Source organism: Pituophis catenifer, unplaced genomic scaffold, assembly GCF_029215685.1.
Source record: "Pituophis catenifer annectens isolate HBS135680 unplaced genomic scaffold, rPitCat1.0.hap2 SCAF_1, whole genome shotgun sequence".
NCBI classification, from domain to species: domain Eukaryota; kingdom Metazoa; phylum Chordata; class Lepidosauria; order Squamata; family Colubridae; genus Pituophis; species Pituophis catenifer.
In genome coordinates, this window is record NW_027256881.1 from 259,457,403 (window position 1) to 259,470,417 (window position 13,015).

Below are 13,015 nucleotides of genomic sequence, written 5' to 3' on the forward strand. Positions count from 1 at the left end.
ATGCAACCAATGCCGTTTCCGTGCTGTACCCAGGTCTGAAGCCGGACTGGAGCGGATCCAAATAGACATATTGTATGCACAAAAGAGCATTTTAAAAGGAATTTAGAGTAACAAATTAATTTTGATTGTGAAGAATTCCAGGTTAGTTGTTCCTTGCAGTATAAATTTCATGGCATGAGATTCTGACAATAGACACGGTGGTTTTAATGGCTTGCAAACAAGCACTGTTGGCACTTCTATATTTTAATCCGAAGCACTGCATGGTCCCAAAATAAACAAACAAACACACATTTACACACTGATATGCAAATACATAAATGCAAATGCAAATACATAAAAGCATCGCATTGCACCTGGGTCAGAAGCAGCGAGATGCTTCTGGGTTGAAACAATTAGCCAGTGACATAACCATTGTCTGGGGGACACCCACTTGGGGGCTCATTTCAGTCCCTGACAGGAGTTGGAGCAAAGAATGGGAGTTCACTCCACCCCATGGCAGCACTCATGTCTCGAACACAGACTTGTTAACCTAGCATCCTAACCACACGAGCCATTGGGCTCCTTTAAGCAAAAGCATAATCTTATGCAAAGCAAAAGATAAAATATTAAAGAGAAAAATTCAAAAGAAGGAGCCAAGAGAAAAGAAAACTATCCATGACTAGTTAACACCAACATCATTCATTACAGGTAGTCCTCAACTTACAACAGTTCATTTAGTGATCGTTCAAAGTTACAACAGCACAGAAAAAAGTGACTTATGACCATTTTTCACACTTATGGCTGTTACAGCAGCCCCATGATCACATAATCTAAATTTGGATGCTTGGCAACTGACTCATACTTATGACAGTTGCATGTCCCGGGGTCATGTAATCACCTTTTGCTACAAGCAAAATCAATAGGGAAGCCAGATTTACTTAGCAACCATGTTACTAACTTAACAATTGCAGTGATTCGATTAAGAACTGTAACAAGAAAAGTCATAAAATGGGGCAAAATTCACTGAACAAATGTTTCATTTAGCAATATAAATTTTGGGCTCAATCGTGGTCATAACTCAAGGACTATCTGTATACTTCTCCATCCTTGTTTATGCAAGCAGCCCTCATTTTTCTTTCAGGTTTACTATAATGTCCAAGTATAATCTTGATTATTTGGTACAAATGTATTTGTTTTAACTTAGTTATAAATTATGGCTGAAAAAAAATAATCACCGATTATGCAACTAATTATGTATAAATGTTCTACAGCAGGGGTGTCTCTGCTTTGGCTGATACTTTGAAAACTGTAAATTCTGACTTACTGTCAAAGAGACTTCTGAATAGTAATGCAGTTTTAATATTTCAGCTACTTGACAGTTGTACAACTCATCTAAAAATGACACAGTCTGCAAAGTTACTATATACACTTGATGGACACCAGCTGCAATCATGGGAAGAAATAGAAAGAGACATGATTGTTTGCGTTTCCACAGGACATGCCTTTATGAGCCAAAAAGGTAGTCTACTTAAATGTTAAAAGGACCTTTGGAATTTCTTAGCAATCTTCTATATAATTGAAAGTGTCATAATCATGAGATTGCTTGTAATTTTTGAACATGGGTTTGCATATCATATTTATGGGCAGGAGCACTGCTCATACTGTGGTTTTCCTTCTCCTTCTGATCTAAGAGCCATGTCTGAATCTGATTTAGCTGCTGCAAATTTAAGCGGCAGGTTTCTGAATAATGCTCAAATTTACAAAAGACAGACAAATGGACTTATTCTATAAAACAACCTTAAATTAAAATTAACTATACTTGTTTGTGTTTCAAGACAGAATTTAGAGAAATCAGTTTCATTCCTGAAATATCATTGTTTTTTTTCAGCTGTACAGCATGAAATAGAAATTAGAGCTCATTATGCAAGAATTCGGAAGCAGCAAGGTCCAGAATCTACCAACATTGTTGTTTCGCCATCAACAAAAGTTATAGATAAGGTTGTATCACAATACATTGTATAACAGTAATAATATTATATGCTGCATCATTAGTTATAATTTTATTTTCCCGCTGCTCTTGTGAGGTAAGATTTAATTGAATTAGATGGTTTCGGTTAGAGTTCAGAATCCATAGCCATCATCGGGACAAGGAAACTTTTGGTAAGAGCATTTCAGATTCAAATGTACCTAACTTAATTCAGTATAAAATTGATTTAAGCAAAGAATGCTGGGTGGTGGGGCTCCAAAGAAGACCCTTTTCTGCAATGGATCTTGTCCTCTGGAACATCATGCCTCCTGAGATTACATTGACCCCCATCCTGCTGGCCTTCTGTAAGGCTTTGAGCCTGGGACCCCAGTATGGGATGGAGCCCATTTCTTAGCTATGCTATGATTCACCACCATAAATAATTTAGCATTTTATATATTTCCATTTGTTTTAATGTGAGCTGCATAGAATCGTGTACTTGAGATGTGTGGCCATATCAATTGAATAAATAAATGAAATGAATTTCCTTAACTTGTTTTTATAATTCCTTCAGTAATATTTAACAATATGTAACACACTGAAATATGAGGGGATATGAGCTAGTGCCATTTCTGGATCCAGGTTTTTTGCAAGCTGATTACTCATGGAAGCAGGCTTCGAGTATTTTAAAAATAAATAGAATTACAAGAACAAACAAAAGCCTATTTGTGTTCTACAATTTTATTGGAATTATTTAATCCAGATTTTTTTTCAATCCATGGCGGTATTTAGTTATGGACAATGCCTCACTAAAATGGTTTGGATAGCTATACATTGTGCATCCACATGAACATCAAATATACTTTCCATGTTAATCATGTGCCGGTAATATATGCTGACTATTTCCACATTTCTCACTGTCCATATGTCACTGCAACTGTTTGGCTGAACCAAGAGACCAGTTAGATTAAATGCCTATACTGTGTGCATAAATTTAGAAGCAGGGAAAGCTTACTTATACGGAATATCCCATTAATTCTCCTGCTTGCCTCCTGTTGTAGAAAAGCCATAAAAGAAGCATCGCTTAGAACAGTTGCTGCAGGCAGCTCTGTGATGCCCTGATTAAAGATTCCCATTATGTGTTTTTGGTGAGAGCAAAATCTCAGCAGGAATGATTCAGCAGTAGGGACTTAATTTCTAGAATACCTTTAAGACATGCTTATGTATATGTACATGCACACGGGGAGTGAGAGGGAGGAAGGGAGGGAGGGAGGGAGGGGGAGGGAGGGAGGGAGGGAGAGAGGGAGAGAGAGAGAGAGAGAGAGAGAGAGAGAGAGAGAGAGAATAGTAAATATAACTTCAGTCGCTGAAGATACTTTAAAGTTAAGTGTTCATAAACTGATGGCAGGAGATAGCAGTTTCATCAATGTATTTAGTTTGGTTCTTATTTTAAAAAAATTGATTAGAAAGAGAGAAACTCTTTGGACACAGGGAGAAATCTCAGTTATTTGCTGTAATTGTATTTAATTTATAACAAATTTACAGTTAGTAACCTATGAGCAGCAGGAAAATATTTGCAAATCTTTATTTATTTATTTGTATCCCACCTTTATTATTTTTACAAATAATTCAGAGCAGCAAATGTGTCCAACAATCTTCTTCCCCCTATTTTCCCCACAACAACAGCCTTGGGAGGGTTGGAGTTGAGAGAGAGAGAGACTGACTGACTGGCCCCAAATCACCCAGCTGGCTTTCATGCTAAGGTGGGACTTGAACTCCCACTTTCTAGCCTTAACCACTAGACCAAACGGGCTCTTTTTTATTTTTATTCATTTCCTTCTTTTACTTCTTTAGTAAGTTTGTCAGATGTAAATGCCTTATTCTCCAATGTGTAAATAGTATATGAACGGGGTATCAGGGGTTAATTTATTCTTCACTCCTTAATGTATTCATAATTCACCACTCCCACATCTAGCTCCTCCCATTGTATATATAAGGAGCTGTCTACATCTTTTTCATTGCTTCTATCTGAGAATATTCAGTGAATATAGAATGCCTGCTGTAAATAAAAGAAAATATATTCAAACCTCTAACTCTCACTAATCTTATTGAGTCTGATCCTGAAAATATTGCAACAAGCTGGTAGCAGAGGATGGTTAATTGACTCAATAAAAACTTAAAAATGTCTAAGAAAGATAGGCCCAACACCAGGGCATACAGCAAAGAAATGGAAACAGAACAAGAAATATTCAACGAATCCACAAACGCAATTTCGAGAGAATCCGAAGAATACACCACTGAAGATGAAGAAATTATAGATGAAAATGATGACCAGGAGGAAATCGAAATAGAGAATAACGAACTCAGGTCAGAAATATTAAAACTATTAAAGAGCCAGAAGAATGATGAAAGCCTCATCGCGAACCTCCAAGATATGCTGAAGAACAGCGGAGCAGCGAGAGAGAAAAACATCACTAATGAAAAGTCTAAAGACTCAAAAACAGTGAGTGATATGACTGAAGAAAAAAATATTGTGAAGAAGAATCAGAATCAGAAAGTGAAGGTGATTCAACAAACTACCAAATAAAATCAGCAATGAAAACGCTTTTTGCTGCATTTGGGCCAAAACTAAAAATTACTAAAAAGCTAACGAAGAAACGAGCGAGCAAGCCAATGCCTCAAGACCTGCCCGCTCCCATCCTGACTACGAGAGCGCCGACGCCCAAACCCAGAGAGCCCTGCCGATACCGCCCCACGCCACAGACCGAAGCAAGCACCAACGCCATCAGAAGAAAAGGAAGAACAGCCGCCGCCGTCAGGACTCCCAAAATCGAACCAGAGACCGATTCATCTGAGGAGGAGCAGAACAAGCGAGCCGCAGTGAGGAGAACCTTTCACGACGACTTCAAGGAAGAAATGGACAACGCGCATGCGCAAGACTACGCAGACGGCCCGGGAAGACATGAACTGGCGAGGAGACCGTGCAGGCTCGTTGCGAGCATCCCCATGCCGTTTTGTAACTTTCTGCATTTACGAGACCACGGACTGCCTCAGGTTGTAAGTAATGGACCTAATAATGTCGGAAATTTACCCAGTGACTTCCCAAAGCTAAGGGTAGATGGCATTAATTTGCAAGAATGGTATCAACAGCTCCAGGTTGTCTTTATGAAGGAAAACTTACTATTTTTTATCACTAGTCCCCCAAAAAGACCTTGGACTCTAAAAATAGATTGTTTACACCATAGAGCATTTTTCTTATTAATAGCTAGTGTGTCTCCTGCAATGTATCACAGCATTAAGCCAAATCTGACTGTTTCAGAAATTATTCAATGCATGTTTAATTTGTTTCACAGTGACAGTGTAGCTACCACCACAAGGATGTCTAAAGATTTCTTTTCATCTAGGATAAAACCAGGGGTTTCCATAAGTGAGCACTTAATATCTTTAAACAAAATAAGAGCTGAGCTGCATTTGAGGGGGGAGGTGATTTCAGACCAAACAATGAAAAGTGTTATTATCAACTCACTTGATCCATCATGGGACAATTATATAACACATTTAGACACAATCAATCTAGGATACTTATCCATAGAAAGTCTATCCAATAAATTAATAGCAGAAGACAATTCAAGAAGGAATCGTTCTAACAATCACATAGAACACAAACCATATAGGAAAGTAGCTTTCCAAGAAAAATATAATGAAACATTTAAATGTCATAACTGTGGATCCAGGGAACACAATAGGAGAGATTGCCCCAAAATTTCAAAGGAAAGACATAGGTCAGAATATAGAAACAAATACAATTATAGACAGTCTTCCATAGATAGACATAGATATAGAAGCCCACCAAATTACAAAGAGAATAGAGGGGGCAGAGATAATTCAAAGGATAGAAAATCTGGTTCACTAAATGGATTAAATAAACAAGACAACACTAACATACAGCAAAATGAGAACAATAATTGGCTTATTGATTCTGGAGCAACTAATCACACCACTAATAACAAAAATATATTGTCTTCATTTATAGAAGATAAATTTGTAATAAAGGTAGCTAACCAAGAAAAGGTTCAAGTATTAGGTAGAGGGAATGTAACCCTGCCTGGTCTAGGAAAAATAGAGGGGGTATTGTTAATACCTGAAATACCTCATAACATACTAAGTGCCATAAAACTAAGTAGAGATTCTGACATTAACTTTGTTTTTTCTAAAGGAAAAACGACTTTGGAGAAGAATAAAATAAATATAGGCACTGTGATGATTAAAGGAGGCCTACCTTATCTGATAACAAAGGAAAAATGGTTGCATAACATTGATTCAAATATGGAAGATTGTATTGGAGTAGATAATGAAAATATTAGCAACAGTGACAATGATGAATGTAAAATGTCTCATGATCACGTAGATACACACAATAAAAAAAAACCAAAAATAGGTAAGCCAATTCATGATGAGTGTGCTCACATCTTACATAGGAAGTTAGGACATGCCAGTTTTCCTGTAGTACAAAAAATGACTGAACACGCAGAAGGTGTTAAAATAAAAAATTGTGAAAACTATTTGGAATGCTCAGTATGTAAATCTACAAAACTAAAAACTAGTCCCAGACCAAGAAAATCTACTAGATCAACCAACAAAATTTTTGATTTAGTACACATGGACTTAGTTGGTCCATTAACTCCATCAATCACTTATAGAAAACGTTACTTCTTGACAATAGTAGACGATTATAGCCGCTATGGATTTGTTTATACATTAAAACACAAAGATGAAACCTTTCAAAAATTTAAAGAATTTTATAAACGCATAGAAACACAACACAATATCAAAATAAAACAAATTATGACAGATAGGGGATGTGAATTCATGTCTAAAGAATTCTCCCAATGGTTAAAAGACAAAGGAATGTTACATTACACATCTAGCCCATTTTCTGCGTTCCAGAACGGGATTGCGGAGAGGAAGAACTCAACATTACAAACCATGATTAGATGCACATTGGAAGATGCTGGCTTAAGCAAACAATTCTGGTCAGAAGCCTTACATTATTCAAATTACACACAGAATAGAACCTGGTCCAGCATTGTAAATAAGACACCATATGAAGTGATGTATAATAGGAAACCAAAATTAGCACACATGCACATATTTGGAGTCACTGCAGACGTACACATACCTAAGCAATTAAGAAGAAAGGGAGAAAACGTATCCAGAAGACTCAGATTTATGGGTTACGAGACAGGCACTAAAGGATACAGATTCATTGATAATAATAACAAATTTATAGTCTCCAGAACAGCTGTGTTCCACGAACAGGCCAACTGGTCTAAAATACATCTTAATGAAATATTTCCAAATAACAACAAAGATACAAAATCTCATGAGAAAGAGACTATAGAAAAGCAAGATATCAACAAATATAAAAACAAAACCAAAACATGGACAAATAGCCAACACAAAATAAAAACTGATACACTAACAAAAAAGGAAGCAAGATATTTGCATGATAACGATAGTAAACCTAAAAGAACTATTAGAAACACCAGAAATCAAATACCAAATAAATACAAGGATTATATAATGCATATGGATGGTGAGCCAACAACACCTAATACATATGAGGAAGTGTTAAAACTCCCTAGTAAAGAAAAGGAAAAATGGGAATTAGCGATGAAAAAAGAGATGGAAAGTTTACAAGGACTAAATGTATTTACACCTGCAGTTGCACCTAAAGATAAAACAATTATTGGTACCAGGTGGATATATAAAATTAAGAACTTAGAGGGAGGTAATACCCTATACAAAGCTAGACTAGTTGCACAAGGTTATGCACAGAAATATCCGGAGGACTATACTGACACGTATTCCCCCACAGTAAGAACAGAGAGTGTCAAAACAGCTCTAGTGGTAGCATCAGCACTCAATCTTGATGTATTCCAATATGACATACAGACTGCGTATCTACACGCAAAACTAGATAAGGAAATATATGTAAGAGCACCTCACAGTCAATACACAAACAAAAATGAGATTTGGTTGTTAAACAAGAGTTTATACGGATTAAAACAATCTGGTAAACAATGGTATGATTGTTTAGTAAAAGTACTTAAAACCATGGACTTCAATGCTACCACTGCTGATAACTGTTTCTTTGTAAAAAAGGGTGATGATTACGTAGAATTTGTATTGATTTATGTGGATGACATTTTATACATAGGAAAACATAAAGAGAGAAGAGAAACTTTTGTATCTAAGCTAAATGAACATTTCTCGTTAAAATCTCTAGGCAAAGTAAACAAATATCTTGGTGTTCAAATTAATAAGACTAAAAGAGGATTCAAACTTACTCAGAGAGATAAGATCATAGAACTTTTAAATAAATGCAATCTAAATAACGCCAAACCTTGTGATACTCCTATGCAAACTGACTTTCTAAGAAATACTGATGAATCTTCTCCCGAATTCAAAGATAACACATTTTATAGATCAATCATAGGTTCACTTCTTTATATATCTAATTGGACAAGACCAGATATCGCTTTACCACTCAATTTATTATCCAGACATGTCAGCAAGCCAACAATGTATCACTGGGAAGCTGTTAAAAGAATTTTAAGATATCTGAAAAGTACACTAGACTTTTGTTTAATGTTAGAACCTAACAATAATAAAGAACCAAAGCTTACATGTTACGCAGATGCGGACTGGGCTGGAGACACCTCATGTAGAAAAAGCACATCTGGCTATATATTCCTCTTAAATGACTGTCCAGTTTACTGGTACACTGGTAAACAAGAACTAGTGGCCACTTCAACGACAGAAGCAGAATATGTTTGTTTATCCAAAGCTGCAAATAACCTTGTATGGTTTAATGATTTAATTTCAGATGTTTGGAAAAAACCTGCTTTGCCTTTTGTTATGCATGAAGACAACAAAGCAGCCATTGAAATATCTAGATCTGACGCCATTGGACAAAGGTCCAGACACATAGATATAAAATTTAAACATGTGAGACAATTATCTCAGGATGGATTTATTAAAGCAGTGCATTGTGATACTTCAGAACAATTAGCTGACATATTGACAAAACCTTTACCTTCTAAGCAGCACAAATATTTAACTTCTAAATTGTATGTTTTGTATTGTCCTGAATCTGAATGTAATTGGTGTTGCATAACGAATCGGCATTTAGAGGGGGATTTGTCAGATGTAAATGCCTTATTCTCCAATGTGTAAATAGTATATGAACGGGGTATCAGGGGTTAATTTATTCTTCACTCCTTAATGTATTCATAATTCACCACTCCCACATCTAGCTCCTCCCATTGTATATATAAGGAGCTGTCTACATCTTTTTCATTGCTTCTATCTGAGAATATTCAGTGAATATAGAATGCCTGCTGTAAATAAAAGAAAATATATTCAAACCTCTAACTCTCACTAATCTTATTGAGTCTGATCCTGAAAATATTGCAACAAAGTTAACTCTTACTAAAAAGTTAAATAATCTTTTGCTATAACTCTACACTGTATAACGTGTATCTGAACTTCAGTCTATAATATTCTTTCTTGAAAGGCATGTTAAACTTACTTTTCTGAAGAGTTTATCAATCGTATAATTAAATAATTTAAAAAGATAGATATGGGGTCAATTCAATAGTTTTGTTGCTCTGTAAATCATAAATAAATACATTTTAGGGTATCTTAACAGATATGAATGATGACTGATTCATAGAACATTTTATATTCATTTTTAAAAAGCTCTGATAGACGTTGGTAAAACAAATCATTAACTCTTTGAAAAATGTTGTAAGGGCAAATGAAGCATGAATTTAATATTAAAGATTTGTGATATTTATATCACAGCTATATATACTCCTAACAAATTTGTTTAATTCAAAGATTATTTTGGAATTCAAAACTGAAGCCTATGAAACTCAATTTACTTCAGAGTAGACATACGAGAGTTGCATTGCTAGTTAAAGTTCAGCTTAGTGCTGTCAAATACATTGAATATCTATTTTTTACTGATGCACACAATTAAGGGGGCGGGAACCCTTCTGTCCTTTGTATTTGTGTATGTGTGTCTTTTAGTGAGTGTTGACTCCTAGTGACTGCCTGGACAGTCCTTGCAATATTCTTGGGAAGATTTTTGAAGTGATTTGCCATTGTCTCTTTCCTAGGGCTAAGAGACAATGACTGGCCCAAAGTTCTCCAGCTGATTTCATGCCTAAGGCAGGACTAGAACACATAACCCCTAGTTTCTCTTATCTGAATATTTGAAAATGGGCTTTTCCTTAAGTATGTTATGATCCATTACCAAAATGTTGAAATAATAACTCAAGAAAGCTTCCTTCTAAAATATATATATTGTTATCTTCCTCTTTTCTAGTCGTCTCTTTGTAGAAAGTGATTGAAAAACTTTAAGATCCCTTCTCACCATTGTTTTAAAATCCTATTTGAAATCTTGCTCATATTTAATTCCTCTGCCTTTTTGAAATATCCTGTTCTTCTCTAGGAACCCTAGCAATTAAGCTGTTGTGCAAAAATTACTAATAAAACAAATAAAAGGGAATGGATCCATACCCAGATCTTTATTTGTCAGCTTCTCCAGTATGGGCCAGAGAAAACAAATAGTTTTAAAATCAGAAAGAAAATCGACAATAGCAAAGCTTTGTCCATTATTTAAACAGTCTAAGATAGCTTGGACTCTTTATACCTATTTCCCTTATGCCTAAATAACAGGTTGAATTTTGAGGTGTTGATTTTTTTGCATATGTGTCTTACCACAGAGTAAGAAGCACATATACTGTGCTCAGGACAAACTGTGATATTAACCAGGATTAAAAACTGAAGTTTCCTACAGTTACTAATCTAAATGCATGCAATTTATGATACATTTATTATTGTAGCTGTCAGACTGGGGTTTTTTAAATGGTTTGAGAACATCAAGTTTCTTTTTTTAAAAAAAAATCTAATTTATTGTACTTTGCAAGTAACATTAAGGACTTTTAGAGAAAAAGGGCAAACAAATAATGTTTGTTTGAAACAATGATTTGAAATAAATAATAGAAATATTTATTATTTATTTCTATTATGGGAAAAACCAAATGTAGTTTTTCCCATAAACTTTTTAAATATCTTTCTCACATAAATTTGATTGAGATACATTTTCTCCCCAAAAAATAGTTAGAAAAAAAATAAGGAAAAAAATTATAGGCAAAATTTGTTAGGCAAAAAATTGTTTTGAATATTTTGATTTTGAAGTCTTAACAAACTCATGAATATATGAAGTAATGTAAGAAATGCAATATATTAATTATTTCTACATATTGTTATACAGCTCAACATGAATAGCTCTCTTTTGGCTCTTACCGGAATACCTCATGAAGATGTCAATGACAGAATTTATGAAGATGTCAATGACTAGGTAAGTGTTTTCCTGAAGTTAAAAAAGAGAAAGAAATCTAGTCTTTCTAACTAACTCACTTCAGCAAAGGCTCATAAAGAAATACACAAGTAAAGCACTCCTACAGAGAAAGAAAATTCACTAAGTAAAAGTATCTATTTTTCTTCCCACAGAACATAAAATGGTGGTGGTGATTGACCACAGAATTCCATAATTATGGGGGAAAGCCTATAATTTTTGTCATTAAATCACAAGTGAATGTTTCTAGGAGGGAAACATTCTGTCCTAGAAAAATGTTTTTCCTACTTCATCCTTTATTTTGCAGATAATTGGACTTATTTTATCATATGGATATTAACTATATATTTCTTTGATAACAATATACAGAATCAAGATACCATTAAGCCCTCTTCCTCCCTAGCAATTTATGATATTTTCTAGCATCATCCAGCAGTTTAAGACCCATTCTCATTACTGTTTTATTGACACAACAATAGTTGAACAACACTAGAAGATGCTAAAAATTACTAGCAAGGAAATGGCTTTAAATTAATAAACAACTGTAAAACATTTTAGAAATGGGACGGAACTGTCAGGTAATATGTCAAATATTGTTTGTCAATAAAAAAGCCTATTTCAATCACTGTTGAATGCCAATTATGGCTATATGTTGCCTGTCAAGACCACCAGTACATATTGCCTGTAAAATGCTTTAAAATGCTGCAGTAGAATATCTAATGATGTTACATTTCATTAGAACATTTATCCAATCAGACCAAAAAAAAAAAAAATCATTTAATCTAGAAGCTTGTCTGTATTAATGGGTTCCAGGTGTTCCAGGAAATGAAGAAGCAGGGAAGAAAGACAAATGCTTTCTCTCTGTATTTGCCTTTAATCTGTATTCAAAAGCATATGCTTCTGAAGATTGAGTCATACATATCAGGACTAATCACTATTGATAAGGTTTATTTTATGAGTGTGCCTAATCCATTTTAAAGCTATGTTTTCTGAGAAATAAATTCCATTCAGTTCAGTGAAGCATGTTCCCATGTAAGTGACTAGGACTGCAACTGAAATGAATATATGCTTATTACATTCATCTGTGAGACTCGGCTATACCAACCAGGATATGAAATTTCAAATGCTGTAGTGAAAGTGAATATTAATGTAAAATATAGATATGAAACATACATAATATCTTCTCATGCAAAAAATATTTGGATATTATTTTATTTCAAAACTTGTGGGTAAGAAATTTGGAGGAGTATTTGGAAATAAATATATTTCAGGTCTATCTTTTTTGTTGCAGTTTCCTACCATGATAATCTCAAACTCCATATTATCTGTAGATTGGGAAGGAAGCAAGAATGTCTTCAATTGAGCTGTGATCAGATTACAATGTGCCTTCATTAATGTGCTAACTGCTAAATATCTAGCAGTGTCCTGTCTAAAAATTTAAGAATATTGTATATATTGGATTGAACCAAATAGGATAAGGTAGATATCCATTTTAGGATTAAATGCAATACTTTTACTACTAAGGAAAAGGAATAAGTCAATGTTCTAATAATTCCCACTAGTTTTAATTGCCCATTCTTCATTATATAATGTTATTGTATATCTTAAAAAGATTATGCACTGTAGGAAGTATGTCAACG

At 34.6% G+C, this 13,015-nt stretch overlaps 1 protein-coding gene across 1 annotated transcript in view; it reads left to right on the top strand.

Moving 5' to 3' along the window:
- DCDC1 (doublecortin domain containing 1) overlaps window positions 1–12,738 on the top strand; it is a 274,909-nt gene extending 262,171 nt beyond the window's left edge. The window contains exons 38-41 of the mRNA XM_070935237.1: window positions 1,348–1,498; window positions 1,868–1,977; window positions 11,292–11,366; window positions 12,667–12,738. Coding sequence (XP_070791338.1) covers window positions 1,348–1,498; window positions 1,868–1,977; window positions 11,292–11,366; window positions 12,667–12,738 — 408 coding nt within the window. The remainder of the gene's footprint in view (window positions 1–1,347; window positions 1,499–1,867; window positions 1,978–11,291; window positions 11,367–12,666) is intronic.
- The last annotated feature ends 277 nt before the right edge of the window (window positions 12,739–13,015 follow it).